The following is a 17,640-nucleotide window of genomic DNA, read 5'->3' on the forward strand; positions in this document are numbered from 1 at the left end:
TGTGCCCAACTGTACATTTAAAAAAAAACCCCAAAAAAACAAAAAAAACCCCACCAATCTCTGGCCAGTTTTATGGAAGAGGAAACATTACGTGATTTCTTCTTCACCAGTTGGTTCCGGCATGCCTGTGACAATTCCGGAATCACCAGGATCAGTGATAATCACGTGTATACTCTAGTGTTTTCCACACGCTGCGCCCAAGTCACTATTTTCTCTGTGGTGGTGGACACTAGTTTTGGCTGACACTGTGTAGTCTGAGCTCAGCTTTCCTCAAGGCTGCGTTGTTGGCGAGGAGGACGGACTTGGCTTTTCTTTGGCTGATCATCTTTAAGCATCTACTTATACCCCAGCATGAATTTCCCGCTTTGTATAACAAGTCGGAGCCTACAGCTGATCCAGTTCAGAGGCTTTTCCCATCCTTTTTCACAGTTCCCATCTTCTTGCCTTAGGTTTGTAGATGGCCCTCAACCAGCAGCTGCGGATGGAATGGCTGGGGGCACATTGTGGGGTCTTTTGCTTTTTTGTCCCCTCCACCACCTGGAAATATTTGTAAAAGCTCTCACTGTCATACCTGAGACATAGTAAGAATTCAATAAGTTGTATTTAGTATGGTTACTATGTCTCAGGCTCTTTGCAGGTACAAGTTGCATGTGTTAACCACACAAAAGCCCTAACTAGTAGGTCTACTTTTTCCACTTCCTAGGTCAGGCAGCTGATGCAAAGCACTTACAGATTTTTTCCCAGAAGGTATCAGAGCTGTGGTTGAAACTGAAACAGCTGGGCTGGCCTCGAGAGTCCAGGCTTTTTACCACTGTGCTATGTTGCCTCTTCTTAAGGTTGTTGTTGTTACGTGCCATCGAGTCACTTGCGACTCATAGCGACTCTGTGTACAACAGCCCTAAACCCTGCCCTATCCTGTGCCAGTCACACTGTATCTGATACACCTATCCCAATTACCCCAGTCACTGAATCAATCCACCTCATAGAGGGTCTTCCCCTCCTGCGCTGTCCCTCCACCCTCCCAAGCATAATGTCTCTCTCTAAAGACCTGTCTCTCCTTACAACATTTCCAAAGTATGTCAGGCGAAGCCCCAGAATCCTTGCCTCCAAGGAGTAGCCTGGTTTAGCCCTCTCTAGGATGAATCTGTTTGTTTTCTTGACAGCCCATGGTACATTCAATACTCTTCTCCAGCACCACAGCTCAAAGGCATCAATTCTCCTTCTATCCTCCCTAGCCTTTCTTAAAGTAGCTGCACTTCAAGTGAGAAAAGACAGATCATGTACCTGTGGGTTATAATTGTGTTATCTTAAAATGTAAACAATTAGCTACATAGTACCACATTTAATAAAACAGTAATCTAAAGTTGAAAAAAAAAATGTAAACAATTAAGAACTGGGCAAGAAATGTGCTAAAAGTTTGAATCTGAATGATGGATGGGATTGTAGATGATTTATGTTTACACAGTCTATTAACTTTCTGCATTTTCCACGATGAGTATGTGCTGCTCCAAGTGCTTCTCGTCCTTGGCACCATTGGCATTCTGGGCTGAATATCATTTGTCATGCCTGCTGGCCTGTGCATTGTGGGCCTCGACCCACTAGATGCCCACAGCAGTTTGCCAGCTGTGATATCACAGTATCTCCACACTTAGCCAGTGGGCCGCTGGGGACATGGCAGCCCCTGGTTGAGGACAAACGCTTTATGGAATCAAGGAACAAAGAAAGGAGAAATGACTTGAGAGTCCATCTCCTGAAAGTAACCTGTGTCCCAAAGTAAACTTGAAGTTGTTGCTGAAAGTTGAGAAACCAAGAGTGCTTTTTGCATCTAGAAATTGTTTTTAACCTTTTTTTCCTGAGACCTGACTACACGTCTCTACTTACTCCATTTTCATTGTAGGGAAGAAACATTTGGAGAAAGCAGTCCAGCATTGCCTGGCACTTCTCAATCTCACGCTGCAAAAGGAGAATCTCTTCATGGACTTTCTGAGAGAGAGCCAGCTGGCCCTGATCGTGTCTCCTTTGGAGCAGCTGCTACAGGGGATCAATCCCAGGACCAAGAAAGCAGACAATGTGGTGAACATTGCCCGGTAAGCTCCACCTGTCAGGAGAATTGTGGAAATGCTCAGATCAGTATTCTAGTTTTCATTTCCAGACCTGGTACCATCCCTTAGGTGGGCCTGCCTGCTGCTGGCTTTTAGAGGGGAGAAGGAACCTCCTTCTTAACCTGGTCCAGCCCCTCTGACTTTAATGACTGTGAAACCTTACCATTTCTTTTCTCTTTCCTGTTTATTGTATGTTTTAACATACCGGTAATCTTGTCTATCTCCTGCAGGGAAATTGGATATTGTAGGTGATAGGTGAGGAGTAAAGTTATCACTCCACACATCCTTTAATGCTTTTGAATTTTATATCACGGAAATATACTCATATATATATAAAAAGAAAATGAAAAAGGTGGATACGAAATGGATAAATACAACCTGTCATAATCTTTTCCCCCCGAAAAAGCCACAGTTTGATTAGTACGGTTGTTCAGTTGTCATATGTATTGGTAGATTGAGAGCAAATGTATATGTTTAGTAGTAAAGACTTGGAGATTTCCTCAGGTTGCTTGATAACAGATTTGGCTTATAATTTGACTTTATTTTTGTCCCAATAATTTTTAGATTAGATTGATAATGTTCAAAGGAACCTTTGTGGGTTTGGTGGCTAAGTGCAAAGGGTCTGTAGTTCGAACCTGCCAGCTGCTGTTGAAACACCTGGCATTCTACTATCTGGAAGTATTCTGGGCTTGGAAACCCCATGGGGCAATTCACCCTGTCATATAGGGCTGACGTGAGCTTGCATTTAGCCTAAACAACGGATTCATTTGACCTTTGTTTATAATAGTAATTGGAATTGAAATAAAATTTTTAAAAATTTAAATCAATCTAATGGTTCAGTAGAAAATGATTAAGAAAATGAGGAAATATATATTCAGTGCAACTTCTTACTTTTAAAGAGTTTTTAGTAATTTGGTAAGATAATAAAAATAATATTAAAAATGTAGAACATTAGGTTACAATGGTATTCACATGAAGGATTGAGGAGTGGCTCTCTTATAGTACGTGCTTTACTTTCTTCATCTTTTTGCACTTGTTCACATTTTCTGTAATGAACATCTTTCTGTATTGAACGTTTATTTGTCTGTAACCTCAGGGTAAGGGAGATACCGACTGATTACTTGAGCTCTGTGTCTGGTGGTTTGGTCTGTCCGCTGGGTCAAGGCCTCCTGCGGGAGGGCTCAGGGGCACAGTCTGCAGGGCTCTGGGTACACGGCCCTGAAGCAGAAGTAGCTTCTGATCTACCTGAAGTCCTCCTGGTGTGGACCGGGGCAGGTGGGGGTACCTGGTTCTCAGAGGTCTTTATTGAGAGTGGTCAGATGTGAGAAGCTCCTCACGTTGTGCTTGCAATGCTCTCTCGCTCCGAAGGTACCTGTATCACGGCAACACGAACCCCGAGCTGGCTTTTGAAAGCGCCAAGATCCTCTGCTGTATCTCCTGCAACTCCAACATTCAGCTGAAGCTGGTTGGCGACTTCACGCATGACCAGGTAAGTGACTGGTGCTCGGCATTGTGGTTGTTGTCAGGCATAATGTGTGTGTCATGGCATGACAAGTGCTGCGCTGTGCACCCCAGTGTGATGAGGACCGTAGCTGCGGCTTCTGTATGCTTGGCTCCCTTTGCCCCCCACGGATGGCCTGTCCGAGGGGCCTTCTGCTTCTGAGCGTTTCCCAGCCCTAAGTTGTCTGCTCCTGTGTTTTTCTGGTGCTCACATCTGTGTCTGTACATCTGATATTAAACCATAGAGCGTTTTCTGTTTTCTCCTTCCCCAGCTTTTAATACTGCTGTAGGCAATCTGCTCCCTTGTCCTTTATTAAAGACATTTCTCCTTTTGTGTCTTTGTGTTGAGCTCTGGTAGTGCAGCGTGTAAGTGCCCAGCTGCTACCCAACACTCTGGTGTCCACAGGAAGAGGTGGCAGTCTGCTTCCGCAGAGGTTTGTGGGCTTGGACAGCTCACTGGCTGCTCCGCTCTTCTGCTCTTCCCTGCAGAGTCTCTGTGAGCAGAATCAGCTCCACGGCAGTGGGCTTTATTCTTCATTGTTTTTCTCATTGTGTCTTCACTTTGGAAGCCACTGCTTAGCTAGTTACAGGGTTTTATTAGCTGTTCTTTAACAGTGTTTTAAACTGAGACTTTTGTAGCATTTGGGTGGGACAGATCTTCATTTTGTATGTAATTGTCCGTCACATACAGAAATAGACCCTTAATAGCCCCAGTCCCCTTCCCTACTGTCTGTCATAGAAAGCTCCACGCCAAAGGCCCCCATATATTTCCAGGTGTTCCTGGAGTGCTGGTCCTTTCCTGGTTGAGAACCTCTATTTATACATATAAATATATGTATGTTTAATCCATGACTTTTAGTTAAAAGCCAAGTGATTAACCAATATGCGGCCAGTGATCCTCTTTAATCCATGACTTTTGGATGAGCTTCGTGCAGTTGCTCGGGAAATGAGGTGAAATCTAGAAATCATTGAACGGTGAAGGTTTTCCAGCTGATTGTCATTTCCTTTTCCCCATCCTACTGCACACACAATGACTGTGAGGAGAGACTGGCCCCGAGGCCTAGAACCGAAGACTTGCAATACTCTGTGAGAGAAAGAAGTTGAGGCTGTGATCTCTGGTTTCAGAGCTCACAAGGATGAGTAGATGAAGGAGCTTTTGAAGCAGCACTTCATAGTTTTGTTTAAGAGTTGGATTCACCCAGAGGTGCGCGGTTCAAATCCACCAGATGCTCTGCTGAAGGAGGAGGAACAATCGCCTCCTGTACCAGTCAGATCCAATTTGACGGTACACACATAAAAAAAAAAAAAAAAGTTGGATTCAGTGATTTCTGTACAGCACTTACAGCAGTTTAAGGAATTGGTTTCCTATGAAGGAAAAAGAAGGAACTAGAATCTTAAATACTTTATTTGAAGCAGAGGTCTTTTCCTTTTTTAGAGAGAAATGTTTGTAAATGTACATTGTCATTATTTTTTTCTTATTTTGTATGTGTTTTATTTATTCATTATTACCTATCTTCTTCTCTCCCCCTTCACCCCCTCCCCCTCCCCCTCCATCTCCTCTCCTTCCCCCTCCACTCTCCCTCCCCTATCCCCCCCACAATGCACGTCTTGGTATAGATTGTTGTCATATATTTAATACCTAATCATATATTCCTTTCAGGCCGTTTTGCCCTCATCTGTTCCAGTGCAGTGTTCATTATCTATCCACTCTTCCTGTCCTCCCCCCAACCCCCATGTCAGTCCTATTTTATAACAGTGGTATTTTGCTGTATATACGTTTTCATTATTACCGTTTCTCTGATGTTTAAAAGCATCATGCATTGTCATTTTCTATTTCTGTGATTGCAGAGTGTCAGTCAGAAGCTGATGGCTGGATTTGTGGAGTGTTTAGATAGTGAAGACGCGGAGGATTTCGTGCACCTCGATGAGGGTATGCCCTGGCCGACTGCGGCTGCTTTGTGCTTGCTTGATATGAGGGGAGGAGGCTCACTCTGAGCTCTCTGGGGGCGATGTGGGAAAATGGACAGTTGGTTAGAACACATATATCACACTTTGCCCCGGGGACAATCAGTTAAATGGAAACAGACAACTCAGAATTTGGAGTAAACCTTTTCAATCTTAAAATTTGGTTAGACTAACTTTTGTCTTGTAATTTGTTTATGACTTCCCCATTAAGGATCTGAAGTTGACCAGAAATTAGCTATAATCCGTCATGAAACGAGGATCCACATCTTGAACCTTCTCATCACTTCCCTGGAGCGCAATCCTCCCAACCTGGCCCTCTACCTGCTGGGCTTTGAGTTAAAGAAACCGGTCAGCACCACAAACCTGCAGGACCCAGGTATGGCCGGCTCCCACTCCCTCTCAGGCGTCGGATTCCAGCTCCTCTCATTACTCGGGCATTTGTCAGTGATGATGGTTGTTTACCAAATTCTGGGCTCATGAGAAAATTTACTGAAAGACAGAAATAATGTATATATAGGGGTGTTGTGGCCAGCCTTTACGAGGACTTAGCTCTAGACTCTACAGAATGAACTGGACACCAGTGGTGATTCTCAACTTGCCGTGTCAGTATTTGAAGTGAGGCTTACAGAAGATGCTATGCTTGCAGAATTTTGTGAAGATTTAGATAAATAATTTCTAATAATAATAAATAATTTACATAGATAAATTTTCTTTCAATTATGTGCAGGAGTGCTAGGCTGCCCCCGGACGTGCCTTCATGCAATCTTAAACATCCTGGAGAAGGGAACCGAAGCGAGAACTGGTCCAGTGGTCGTGAGGGAGTCCCCGCAGCTTGCCGAGCTGTGTTACCAGGTGAGCAGGAGACTGTGTGGACTGAGCTGGACAGAGTTCATTTAGTAGTTTGACTAGTCTTTTTTATGGGAGAATCCAAGCACCAAGTCCAAGATATATGAAAAAGTCCTATGCAGTGATCACTTGAAAAACGAGCAAAGTGCAGTTTTCTAATCCTTTTTGACCAGGCACTATAGAAACTTGCCGCTTGTGCTGTTTCCGGTCGATTTTTGGTGATGACAGCAGTGATTTTGGGGGAGAGGCCTTTGGACCCCTTCTCTGAGCCTGCACGCGCTGAGTGGCCTCGGGCTTGCTGTCCTCTGTGAAGTGGGTTGTTGTGAGCCTTGAATAAGCGAAAGGCTCTTCAGGCGCCGTGTAGATCAGGAAGTCTCACAGCTGTAAAAGCACCTGGGAGCGTGAGCGCTCACACGAGAGCGTCTTGTTTAAGGACCGCGTGCTCCAGCACGTGGTGAATTTCTCTACTTAGGCGGCGCCCCATTCCCCTCTAGTGGACTCGTCCCCTGCTGTCCTTTTCCTCCTCTGTCCTCGGGTGGTCCAGCTGCCCCTCCCTCTGTGGATTCGGCTCACGTTCCTAGCAGAGCAGCGGACCTGATGCAGCTCTTAGCTTCATGCCCCACAGTTTGATTCAGGGACACGCGTTCAGTAGGCTTAACCATCTCCACTGTAGGTGTTAGGGTGGTGCAGGGAGGCGTGCAGCCCTGGGAGTTTAAATCCCTGGGGGGTTGGGAGAATAGCTCTCAGCCCCAGATAACATTTCTGCTTCCAGGACATGGCCTCTGTTTGCCCACGCCCTCTGTTTTTGATTGTTTTAAAAATGAGTTGGAAATAAATTTTTTTCTTCTTCAATTTTTAAAGTTCTGTGCTGGCCAAACATAACATATCTCTATCAAAAGGCTGCCAGTTCATAGCACATGCCCTGTTGGTACTCCTGCTCGAACTCACCTAGCAGCTACTTGGGTGAAAAGACCTAACAGTCTGCTCATGTAAAGATTGTCGTTGTTGTGTGTCACTGAGTCGGAACTGACTCATAGCTGACCCTCTGGTGAGGTTTCGGAGACTGTAAACAGCACAGGAGGAGACTGCCCATCTGTCTCCCACCCTGGAAAGATTACTCAGCCATGGCCCAGTGATTGGTATCTTCAGGATGACCTGCTGCACTGTAGCACCAAACTCTGCTTAATGGGCACCATATACACCATCCTGTGGCTGGACGAGCCCAAGCCACCAGGAGAAGCTTGTTAGTTTAAATAAACGTGATTGTAAGGATTTGGACCTTTTTTGTATCATTACCATCCTGCAGTACCTGGTTGCTGGAGTAAGATGCTGATACTGAGCCTTTTGCCTTTACTCCCTTCTTGTTAAGGATGGAGTATTCCCCTGACTGCCCACGGGCCAGAGACCCTGCGAGACACCCCTTAATAACACGGCTGCTCGCACCTCCTCCACCAGCTGCCCAGGCCCTTCCCCCTTCGGCAGTATCACCTCTCATACCTCCCTGAGCATCTTGTCCCTTTTTTCTTTTCTTTTTTATTTAAAATAATTTTAGTGAGCATTTACAGAGATTTTGGATTTCCATTCATTCATTTTGTCCTTTTTTCTTAACTTGACCTCTAATATTTAAGTGGTTGTTCTTTTGAGGCCTTTAGTATTACAGTGTTGCATTTTTACTTGTTTGTAGAGTTTCTGGAAAAGATGAGCCTGTAGTGCAATAGAATCATTTCTGTTGCAACAGAATCCTTCTGTGTTTAACTTTTGGTCCTTCTTGGCTTGCCCCCAAGGTGCCTGTTCTTTTTAGTTGTACTCTGCTTCCCGCTCCTCTCTGGATTAATGTTCAGTGTTCTTCAGTGTCAGTTACATTTAGCTTCCCAGTTTTCTGCACTGCTCTAGTGAACATCCTAGTTTTATGTATTTTTAAAGAATGTCTTTCAGGCATGGGATTACTCAGTTAGAGGACCAAGTTTTATGACTTTAGGTTTGAATTGGTGAATAGCTGTTGCAGCTCCATTACCAATTAATGAAACCAACAATGGTCGAGTATAGAATGCACAGACACAGAATACTTAGGGATCACTTGTGAGTGAGTTTTCATTACATCTTTGTCCAAAACAGTTTGAAATTTTTCTGGTTTATGTGATGTAAAATTATGCCTTATACTTGCCTTAATTTTATTACTGGACAAGATGAAGAGTTTTCTTTGATTATGGGTTTTTTTAATGTTTTCTTATAGGAAATATTTTTTTCCATTTTTTTCTGTAGGAATTATATTCCCATTTGTAACAAATATTTGTATAAGTTTTTACTGCTTATTTTTTGTTATGTTTGATTTAAAACATTTTCTCCCTCAAATCTTATTTTCTTAAAAGTCTTATTTGTTGTTTAGGTTTTTATTTTTAGATAATTGAATCTGGGCTTTCTTTATGTAATTTCTTCAATTCTAGAAAAGTTATCATGGTCCTGAAGTTAAGGCATAATAACTGTGCTTCTTAGAAGTTAATTCCAAACAATATGCTGCAGTTAAAACACCTGAGCCTATAAATGAATGTATATGTATGTCTAATGAGTGATTTCAAGGTTAGTCCTGTAACATTGCCGCGAGGACTCTCAAGTTATCTTCCAACACATTCTCTTGAGCGGAGGCGCCAGGGACTAGTTCAGTTCTGCTCTTATTATTAATTTCTCTTGAGTTGTTGATGGACCTTAGTTTAGGAGGTCTTGGTTCATATTTTTTCCTTTTTTCTATTATACTAGTTTGTTTACAAAATTTGAATACGTTGTTTTTCCTATTTTGCTGTCTTACGATACAAGCCTGATTTGCGTGTTGTCTCGTTGCCTCGTTCAGGTGATCTACCAGTTGTGTGCATGCTCCGACACGTCTGGCCCCACCATGCGCTACCTGAGGACCAGCCAGGATTTCTTGTTTTCACAGCTGCAGCACCTGCCTTTCCCTAACCAAGGTAGGACGTTCTCTTCCTTTGTGTTTGTAACTAGTCCATAGGTCCCGTGTTGAGCTGTGGGACTGATACAATGTCTGGAGAGCAGCTGTAGAATTTGTGGAATCCCAGCCTCATTTATGTTGCTTTGTCAGCGAGGGTGACCCTTTGGTTTGTGCTCAAGAAACCTCAAATCTTCACTGCCAGCCTGAGATTTCTCACACTCAGCCCGTCAAGGGTGCAGTTTGTTTCTCTTGCCAGCACATACGGTTTCAAGATTGGGTTGAAGAGACAAGAAAATAGATAAAATACAGACTTCCAAATGAAAAATCTTCCATAAAAAGTCTGTTTTGTTTCCTGTGTACTCACTAAAGACAAGCCAGGCTTTGAAGTGAAAATTGGGAAATTAGTTCTAGATTACATCTCAGCCTCAAGAAGACAAAAATCTTCACCACTGGGCTACTAGACAACATTACGATGGATGAAGAAAGGATTGAAGTTGTCGATGATTTCATCTTATTTGGATCCATAATCAACACTCTTGTTACTGGCAGTCAGGAGATCAGGAGACATATTGCATTGGGCATGTCTGCTGTCAGGAACCTTTCCAAAGTACTGAGGAACAGTGGTATCATTTTGAGGACCGCATTTGTCTGATTCAGGCCTGGGTCTTTTCAGTCACTTGCTATGACCCTTGAGAGCTGGATAATGACTAAGGATGACAGAAGAAGAAGCAATGCTTTTGAGTTGTGGTGCTGAAGATGAGTTCCCAAACATCCCACGAACTGCCAAAGAACTGGGGAAAGCATAGCCAGGGTGCTTCTTACCGGCAAAGGTGGCAAAGCTTCATTTCACACACTTTGGGCATGTTGTTAGGGGAGGCTTTTTCTTGGAGAGGACCATGATGCTGGGAGTGTGGAGGATCAGTGTACAAGAGGAAAACCCTCAGTGAGGTGGATTGACGCAGTGACTGCAGCAATGGGCTCAAGTATGTCAGAGGAGATGAAGATGGCGCGACACAGGGCGGAGTTCAGATCTGTGGTTTATAGGTGCTTCATGAGTCATGCTCAACTCAGTAGCATCTAATAACAATTACGGTGTGGATCTTTTATAACTTAGTTCATTGACATGGCTAATGCTATTATTACTTTATCAGGATTCTGCTTTGTATTTTTTCTTTTGATTGATTTTTTTAACCATTTTAAAATTCAGATTATAACCAGAGAGTGGTGACCTGTTATGCTTTTTAGGTTCATAGACTTCAGAGTAAATTCTCATTGCCAGGAACTGTTGGCTTCCAAGTAAATTTTTAGTGTGCTGATGTGAGACCTTTGAAGATCACCTAATGGCAGAAAGGTTTCCCTTCACTTTCATAATGTGCGCTTTATTTTAAGTGCTGAGGTTTTGAATATATTTTTATATATGAAGCTCTGTGTGTATGTGTATATATATATGAAGAATCCGTTTATAAATGAAGTTTTATAAATGATACTTTTGATACTTGACTAATTTAAAAGAAAAATTAATACCTCATCTGCTACGACCCCCAATTCCTAATGAACAGTCACACTTTGTGGATTAATAGTAGTTTGTTACCGCTGTCATCTTGACATTAACGTTATCTGGTGTATTTCCTATTTCTCCTGTCACAGTTGGGGGTCTAGTGGTAAGGAATTACACTGTCAACCCAAAGGCAAGGCATTGAAATCCAAGATGAGCCGCCTCCCCTCAGGCCATCGTAGCCTCTCATAGCCAGCTGGAGGCTCAGCTGTGAGTTGGTTCTGACTCGATGGCACAGAACAGCAGGAGACACAGCTTAGGGCTTTGAAAGCCAGGTATATTAGAATAATATTGAATTCACAGAATTCTAAACTGTAGGAGAAAATGAAAAAAAAAAATCCTGATAATGTCAGTGAATTCTGAGTCCTCATTGTATGTTTTGGAAGCAAGGTAGCAGTCACTTCCTAAATAACATGCCTCTGGAAACTATGCACTTCGATAAGTGTCGGTAGTTGTAGAGGGGCTTCAGGCCTTTTGTTCACAGGGTCACTATGAGTTGTGCTCGACTCGACGGCAATCCACAACAACCTTGTGTGTTACATGCATAGGATAGAGCAGGGTGCATTTATTTCTGTTGTTCAGAGGGTTGCCATGAGTCATGATCAATTCAACAGCATCTAACAACGACTATATGTTAAACCAAATCCCTTTGTCTAATGCATAGATAAGTTATCCATTCTAAGTCTGTTTCATTTCTCTTAATGGTTTAGTTTTGTGAAATGAAAATCTCTGATGAATTTTCTACAAGCTGATATATTTGAAAATTGCTCACTTTTCTCAAAGTATCAAATTCTGAATTTGTGCTAGAATTCAGCAACCTTTGCAGATCTGTGCATCCATGTGGTGTTATCCTGGTAATGAAAGCGTGATTCTCTTTTTTATTATTGTTTTTTTCATAGACTTATTCTTCTGCCTTAATATCTCCCCTCCTTTTGTTAACTTTATTATAATAAACTCCTGTGTTTTATAAAAGTATCACACCGATTGAGTTAAGTGGAAAAATATCTGATTAGCTGTGGAACTTTAGCTCTGTTCTGATTTTGTGTTGTAACTGAGGAGAACTGAACTTCAGCACTTGACTTTCAGCACATGAAATATCTCGGCTGAACCAAATGTCTTGGCTCATGAAGACAGCCTCCATTGAGCTGCGGGTGACGTCACTGAACCGCCAGCGGTCGCACACCCAGAGACTCCTGCACTTACTGCTGGACGACATGCCCGTGAAGCCCTACTCAGGTGGGTGTGCGCCTCTCGGGGTTTGCTTTCTCGTGCAGCTGTTGGTCCATGTCACCGCGAGCAGAATTCTGCATCTTGTGCTTAGACAAGATCGTGGACCAAAGCAGTTCTTTCCATCTTTAGAGATTTCTCCCCCTAAAGTACAAAAATTTAATAGCATCTCATGCTTGTCATTTAATGAATTGCTTTATGCATCCACATTGTGCGACAGACACAGAATGTTCAGTGGGGTGTGTCACCCTGAGCCATCACAACCCAGGCGCTTTCAGGATGAATCACACATGCAAATTATGCGCCGGCTTTTTAAATCATCTCGTCGGCATGATTGGGCCTCGTCTCCTTTAGAGTTCTGATTATCCTCTTTACAATTGTGGATTCCGTAGGGACAGGAGGAATTAGATCCATGTTGGTAGAAAGTCCTCATCAGCCTTTGCATTTTAATTATCCATTTGTGAAGGGCTCTTTGACCTAGAAACATTGACCTAGAAAGGAAATGTCTTGTTTGTCATTTCCAAATCAGTGTGGCTTGAAGAAAATGGTTGTCTTTTTTTGATCGATTGTTTCTGGTGCTCCAACAGATGGTGAAGGAGGAATGGAAGATGAAAATTGGTCTGTCTCTGGCTTCCTTCACTTTGACACCGCTACGAAAGGTAAAGGGCCCTTGACCTTGTGGTAGCCCCTCGGTGTAGTGGACTCTATCCCAGTGCGGCAGGACCGCTTCGTTCGATATGAGGCAGCGCTCCGTCTTCCTCCAGCGGAACTGCTCGAGTGTCCAGGCGCTGACCTCTCTGCTAAAATGATGCATTTCCAGCCACGCCACCCGGCTCCTTGACTTTATAGAAATACACGTTAAATAGTCTTTGACACTTTGTGGTAGTTACGGTGCCTGCATCTCCAAATTCTGATCTGGTTTAGAAAAGCTGGAGGCAGGATTGGCAGCCACTTCCTAAACAGCGTGCCTCTGGAAACTCCATGAACTTAGAGAAACACTAGTTAAAGGAGTCAGGTCTTTCGTTCCTAGTGTTGCTATGATTCATGCTGAACTCAGCGGCAGTCAGTAACAACAACCACACAACACAGAAAAGCTTTGTGAAGGATTGTCCTTCCCGTCATTGATGCTTAGTTTGTCCTGTACTGTCGGCTTGGAACCGACCCGTAGCTGACCCTCCCGCGGGTTTTCTGAGGCAGTCGATCACATGGGAGGAATTTGCTCATCTTTTTTCCCTTGGAGCAGCTGGTGGATTCGAACCTTGTGCCTTTTGGATTGGCAGCACCACTCCTTAACACTAAGTCACCAGAGTTCTCTAACAAGAGCAAGAGAATGGAAAAAATGTTCGCCCTCATGTGTAGTATATGTTGTCGTGTGCCGTGAAGTTGGAACTGACTCATAGCTGAGCCTCTGCCGCTTTTTGAGAGGCAGTAAATCACATGGGAGGATTTTGCCCATCCAGGTCCTGCAGAGAAGCTAGTGGATTTGAACCGTGTGCCTTTTTGATTGCAACACAGCTTCTTACCCACTAAATCACAGCGTTTATCTGTGCAGTGTGTGTGTTTGTATATGTTGAACGCAGATGTCAGCGTAACCCCGTGCACGCTGCTGCTGCTAACCAGCACTTCCCAGAGCTGGGGGTTTGCGCGTGGAGGTGTCCAGCACTGTCTGAGCTCGGTCGGAATCAGAACCCCTGAGGGACGGTTGGCCGACTGTAGCTCAGCATCACCCCTCAGTCACTGACCTGTAGGGCGTCGGGGCAGGGGGCTGTGGCAGCTCTGGGACCCGAAGGAGGCTCTCGCATGCTGCAGACTTGGTCCTGACCAGTCTCTTGGTGCCCCTCCAAACCAGCTCTCCTATGCCTGTAGGTGTGTGTGTGCATGCTCTGACTTATTTGCCGACCTGCAGGTAGAAATGAAATCAGTGTCAGCCCTGTCTTCACTTCCTGCAGCGTGTCCCTGTCCCCGAGGGGAGGGAAGTTGGTCGGGGTGCTGTCCTCTCTTCCTCACCGCCTCTGGTTGAACGCTTTGCCTTGCCTTCCAGTCCGCCGGAAAATTCTGAGTATTCTCGACTCCATCGACTTCAGTCAGGAGATCCCTGAGCCTTTGCAGCTGGATTTCTTTGACCGGGCCCAGATCGAACAAGTGATCGCCAACTGTGAACATAAGAACTTGCGGGGACAGACCGTCTGCAACGTGAAGGTGAGGAGTGTGTCTGCAGCGTCACACGCTGGGGCTGCTGACTTGGTGTCCCCAGGGAGAAAGTGGAACCGTGCACTTGTTTCAGAGACACTGGCTTCTGCCTTATTGGACACAGGACTGCAGTTTTCAGTTTCACAGAGCCAGGAAAATGAAAGACTGACTCGACTGCACTTGCTTTGCGTCCTTGGGAAGTGCCCAGGACCTCAGCTTAGTAGTCATCCCACCCAGCTAGAGCTTTGGAGGGATTTGAACAGTTTAACTATGTACCTCACCAGTAGCAAGTAAATGCAGTGGCTTCACCAGCAGGGACAAGACCTCCAGGGCCTTTGCAGTAACTTTACTCGGAGGTCTGGACATAAGGGAGTGTGACAGTGCACTGGACATGGAATAGGAACGTGGGAAATTTTCCTTCTAAGGCATTTTCTACCCTCGTGCTCCATGCTGCTGTGCTGCTGGTGTCTCACGGACCTGCTCTGTTTTTTCCCCTGACTCTCTAGCTGCTTCACCGGGTCCTTGTGGCCGAAGTGAATGCCCTCCAGGGAATGGCGGCCATTGGACAGAGGCCTCTGCTGATGGAGGTAAGCCCTGCTCAGCTTGTGCTGTCCCGACCTGCCGCTGCTCACACCCCTGCAGGGGCCGCCTCAGAGACGAGGCCGTCTGTTAACCAGCCATCACCACAGTTTCTAGAAACTGAAGTTGTCTGGTTTGTCGAAATAGATCCTGTCTTTACAGCGAGGCTAGTAGAGGGTTTGCGTTTAAGATTTGTGCTCGTGTGCTGTCTAACGGGGAAGGGCGCTTGTGCTCCCGAGTGGTGGAGAGCACAGGGGGTGGGGTAACGCATGTCAGTCTGCACCTCTCAACAGTCTTCGACAGTTCCCGCGCTCAGGGGAAGCAGACTGTCGTAAAGGGCAAGACAGTGAACAGCTGCCTCTACCCACCCCACCTCCACCGCCTGCCTTAAAGACAGAGGGGCATGCAGGCATGCCCACATGCCCGTGAATGTAAACGTGTGTGCGCGCGCGCGTGCGTTTAAATGGGTGGTGTAGTTCGTAGGGAGTTGGCCCTCCCGACCCAAACGTGATGCGCCTCTGGCTGTTCAAACCCAGCAGCACCTGAGAGAGAAGGCTGCACAGTCTCCTGCATGTCATTTACAGCCTCTGAAAACCTGCTGGAGGGTCAACTGTGAGTCTGTTCTGACTCCCAGCAGTGAGCTGAGCGAGCCGATGCTTAGTGTCTTATTTGCCATAGCTGTGGACGTGCTAAGGGCCCCGGCACAGTGGTTAAGTGTGTGAGCTGGTAATCAGAAGGTTGGTGGCTGGAGCTCACCCACTGCTCCTCTGGAGGGGTTGAGGCAGCCTGTTACCATAAACCCACTGCCTTGAGAAACCCTCTGGGCCAGGTCTGCTCGGTCCCACGTGACCAGTTTGAGTTGGCATCAGCTCGGCGGGAAAGGCTGGCCGTTGAGATGGCGTGACACCAGGTGCTGCCTGGCAGGCGGTGACAGGTTCTCTGGCCGTGGTTAGAGGTTTCTGAGTTCTAGAGCTCGGCACCTGGGGCTCCCGGGGAGTCACGGCTTGTGTGTGTGACCCCGCGCCCGCTCCCTGCAGGAGATCAGCACCATCCTCCAGTACGTGGTGGAACGCAACAAGCTGCTGCAGTGTCTGCATGCCAAGTGGCACGTGCTCGAGTCGTGGCGGCAGCTGGTGGAGATCATCCTGACCGCCTGTCCCCAGGACCTCATCCAGACAGAGGACCGGCAGCTGATCATCCGAGACATCCTTCAGGACTTGCATGACAAGGTGACGTACCTGCTGCCTCGTCTCACGCTGCCCGGCAGATGCCTGCTGAGCAGAGACAGGGCGCTGCCACCCTCGTGTTTAAGGTTTTCTGTTAGGAGTGAAGGAGGAGTTTGCAAGGACTCGATGTGCCCCACTAACACTGCTGAGCGTTCTGATCGGGGTACCAAAGATGGACCCCAATAGAATAGGGAAGCCCAGAGCAGAGTGACTCCCCAAGACTGTTAACCATGAACCATCCCTGAGGTCACCTTTTAGTGAAATGATAGATTGACACACAAAGACTATTATCCATGAGTTCAGAGCTCTGTTTAAAGGTGTATGTGTGAAATCCAAGGTCAGTGGTGACTTTAAAGTCAAGAGACAGATGATGCGGGGGCAGGGAGAGTGGGGCCCTGGAATTGGAGCCCACAGGGCGGTGCTGATGACCCCGAGGCTGCGTGCCTCTGGGGGCTTGACTCCAGCAACAGCTCTGAGAGAGAGATGGGCTCTCCCCTGCTGGAAGTGACAGCCTCACCTGCCCGAGGGAAGGGCTCTCACTGAGAACTCACTTGCTGACAGTGAGTTTGGGGAGCACAGGGAGCGCAGGGTGAGAGAATCCTGACCCCTATGGAGACGTACCCAGTGCCACTCCACAATTTATGTGGAAATCAGAAAAGACTGAGCAAGGGGTGAGCACACACGATTCTATCAACACACACACACACACACACACACACACACACACACACACACACACAGAGAGAGAGAGTTGGAATAATCTCGGGAGGTTTTTGAACGTGCACGTGGACAGAGCTTGTCCCTAATCTGAATGGACATCTCTGTGGTGGGCCATGTAAATTCATTTCCAGAGACCTTGGCATTCCCTCTGGTTAACACATCCCCTGGCATCATATTGTCATATCTTTACATGTATTTTTACTTGAGTGGTACAGGCCCACTTTCATGTTCTTAGTGTAGTTGAAACCTAAGTGCATGTGGAACTTGTTAATGCCTGGAGCTGACAGCAGCCTTCTAACCTGCGCTTCCTCTCTGCATGAAGATACTGGATGATGAAGCCGCCCAGGAGGTGATGCCCGTGGTGGCAGGTGCTGTGTTCACCCTGACGGCACACCTGAGCCAGGCCGTGCGCACAGAGCAGAGGCAGCCGCTGGTGCTGGGACCCTCCAGATTCCCCAGTGCTTTCATGCCGGATGGGCCTCTGGGCGCACCGTCTTTTGCAGAGAGCTCCACGGTGGGCTTTGCTTCCATCGGGGATTCTTCACTTCACATCATACTCAAGAAACTCTTGGACTTCATTTTAAAGACAGGTTTGTTTTTTCCTTTACCTCGTCCATAGATTGCATTTGTCTGTGTGTGTATTTGTGTTAATGAAGACGGCTTTCCCTTACTCTGCCTGTCCAGGTGGTGGGTTCCAGCGTGTGAGGACTCACCTGTACGGCTCCCTGCTTTACTACCTGCAGATTGCCCAGAGGCCGGATGAACCAGACACCTTAGAAGCAGGTAGGA

At 46.0% G+C, this 17,640-nt stretch overlaps 1 protein-coding gene across 1 annotated transcript in view; it reads left to right on the plus strand.

Moving 5' to 3' along the window:
* Window positions 1-17,640, plus strand: part of NUP205 (nucleoporin 205kDa) — a 71,477-nt gene that overhangs the window by 37,835 nt on the left and 16,002 nt on the right. The window contains exons 18-30 of the mRNA XM_006887147.1: window positions 1,898-2,087; window positions 3,471-3,591; window positions 5,451-5,532; window positions 5,779-5,943; window positions 6,295-6,419; window positions 9,259-9,373; window positions 11,996-12,145; window positions 12,724-12,795; window positions 14,178-14,335; window positions 14,833-14,913; window positions 15,943-16,134; window positions 17,174-17,441; window positions 17,536-17,634. Coding sequence (XP_006887209.1) covers window positions 1,898-2,087; window positions 3,471-3,591; window positions 5,451-5,532; window positions 5,779-5,943; window positions 6,295-6,419; window positions 9,259-9,373; window positions 11,996-12,145; window positions 12,724-12,795; window positions 14,178-14,335; window positions 14,833-14,913; window positions 15,943-16,134; window positions 17,174-17,441; window positions 17,536-17,634 — 1,818 coding nt within the window. The remainder of the gene's footprint in view (window positions 1-1,897; window positions 2,088-3,470; window positions 3,592-5,450; window positions 5,533-5,778; window positions 5,944-6,294; window positions 6,420-9,258; window positions 9,374-11,995; window positions 12,146-12,723; window positions 12,796-14,177; window positions 14,336-14,832; window positions 14,914-15,942; window positions 16,135-17,173; window positions 17,442-17,535; window positions 17,635-17,640) is intronic.

This window comes from Elephantulus edwardii, unplaced genomic scaffold (genome assembly GCF_000299155.1).
Source record: "Elephantulus edwardii isolate Elephantulus edwardi_28Jun2011 unplaced genomic scaffold, EleEdw1.0 scaffold00055, whole genome shotgun sequence".
Classification (NCBI taxonomy): Eukaryota; Metazoa; Chordata; class Mammalia; order Macroscelidea; family Macroscelididae; genus Elephantulus; species Elephantulus edwardii.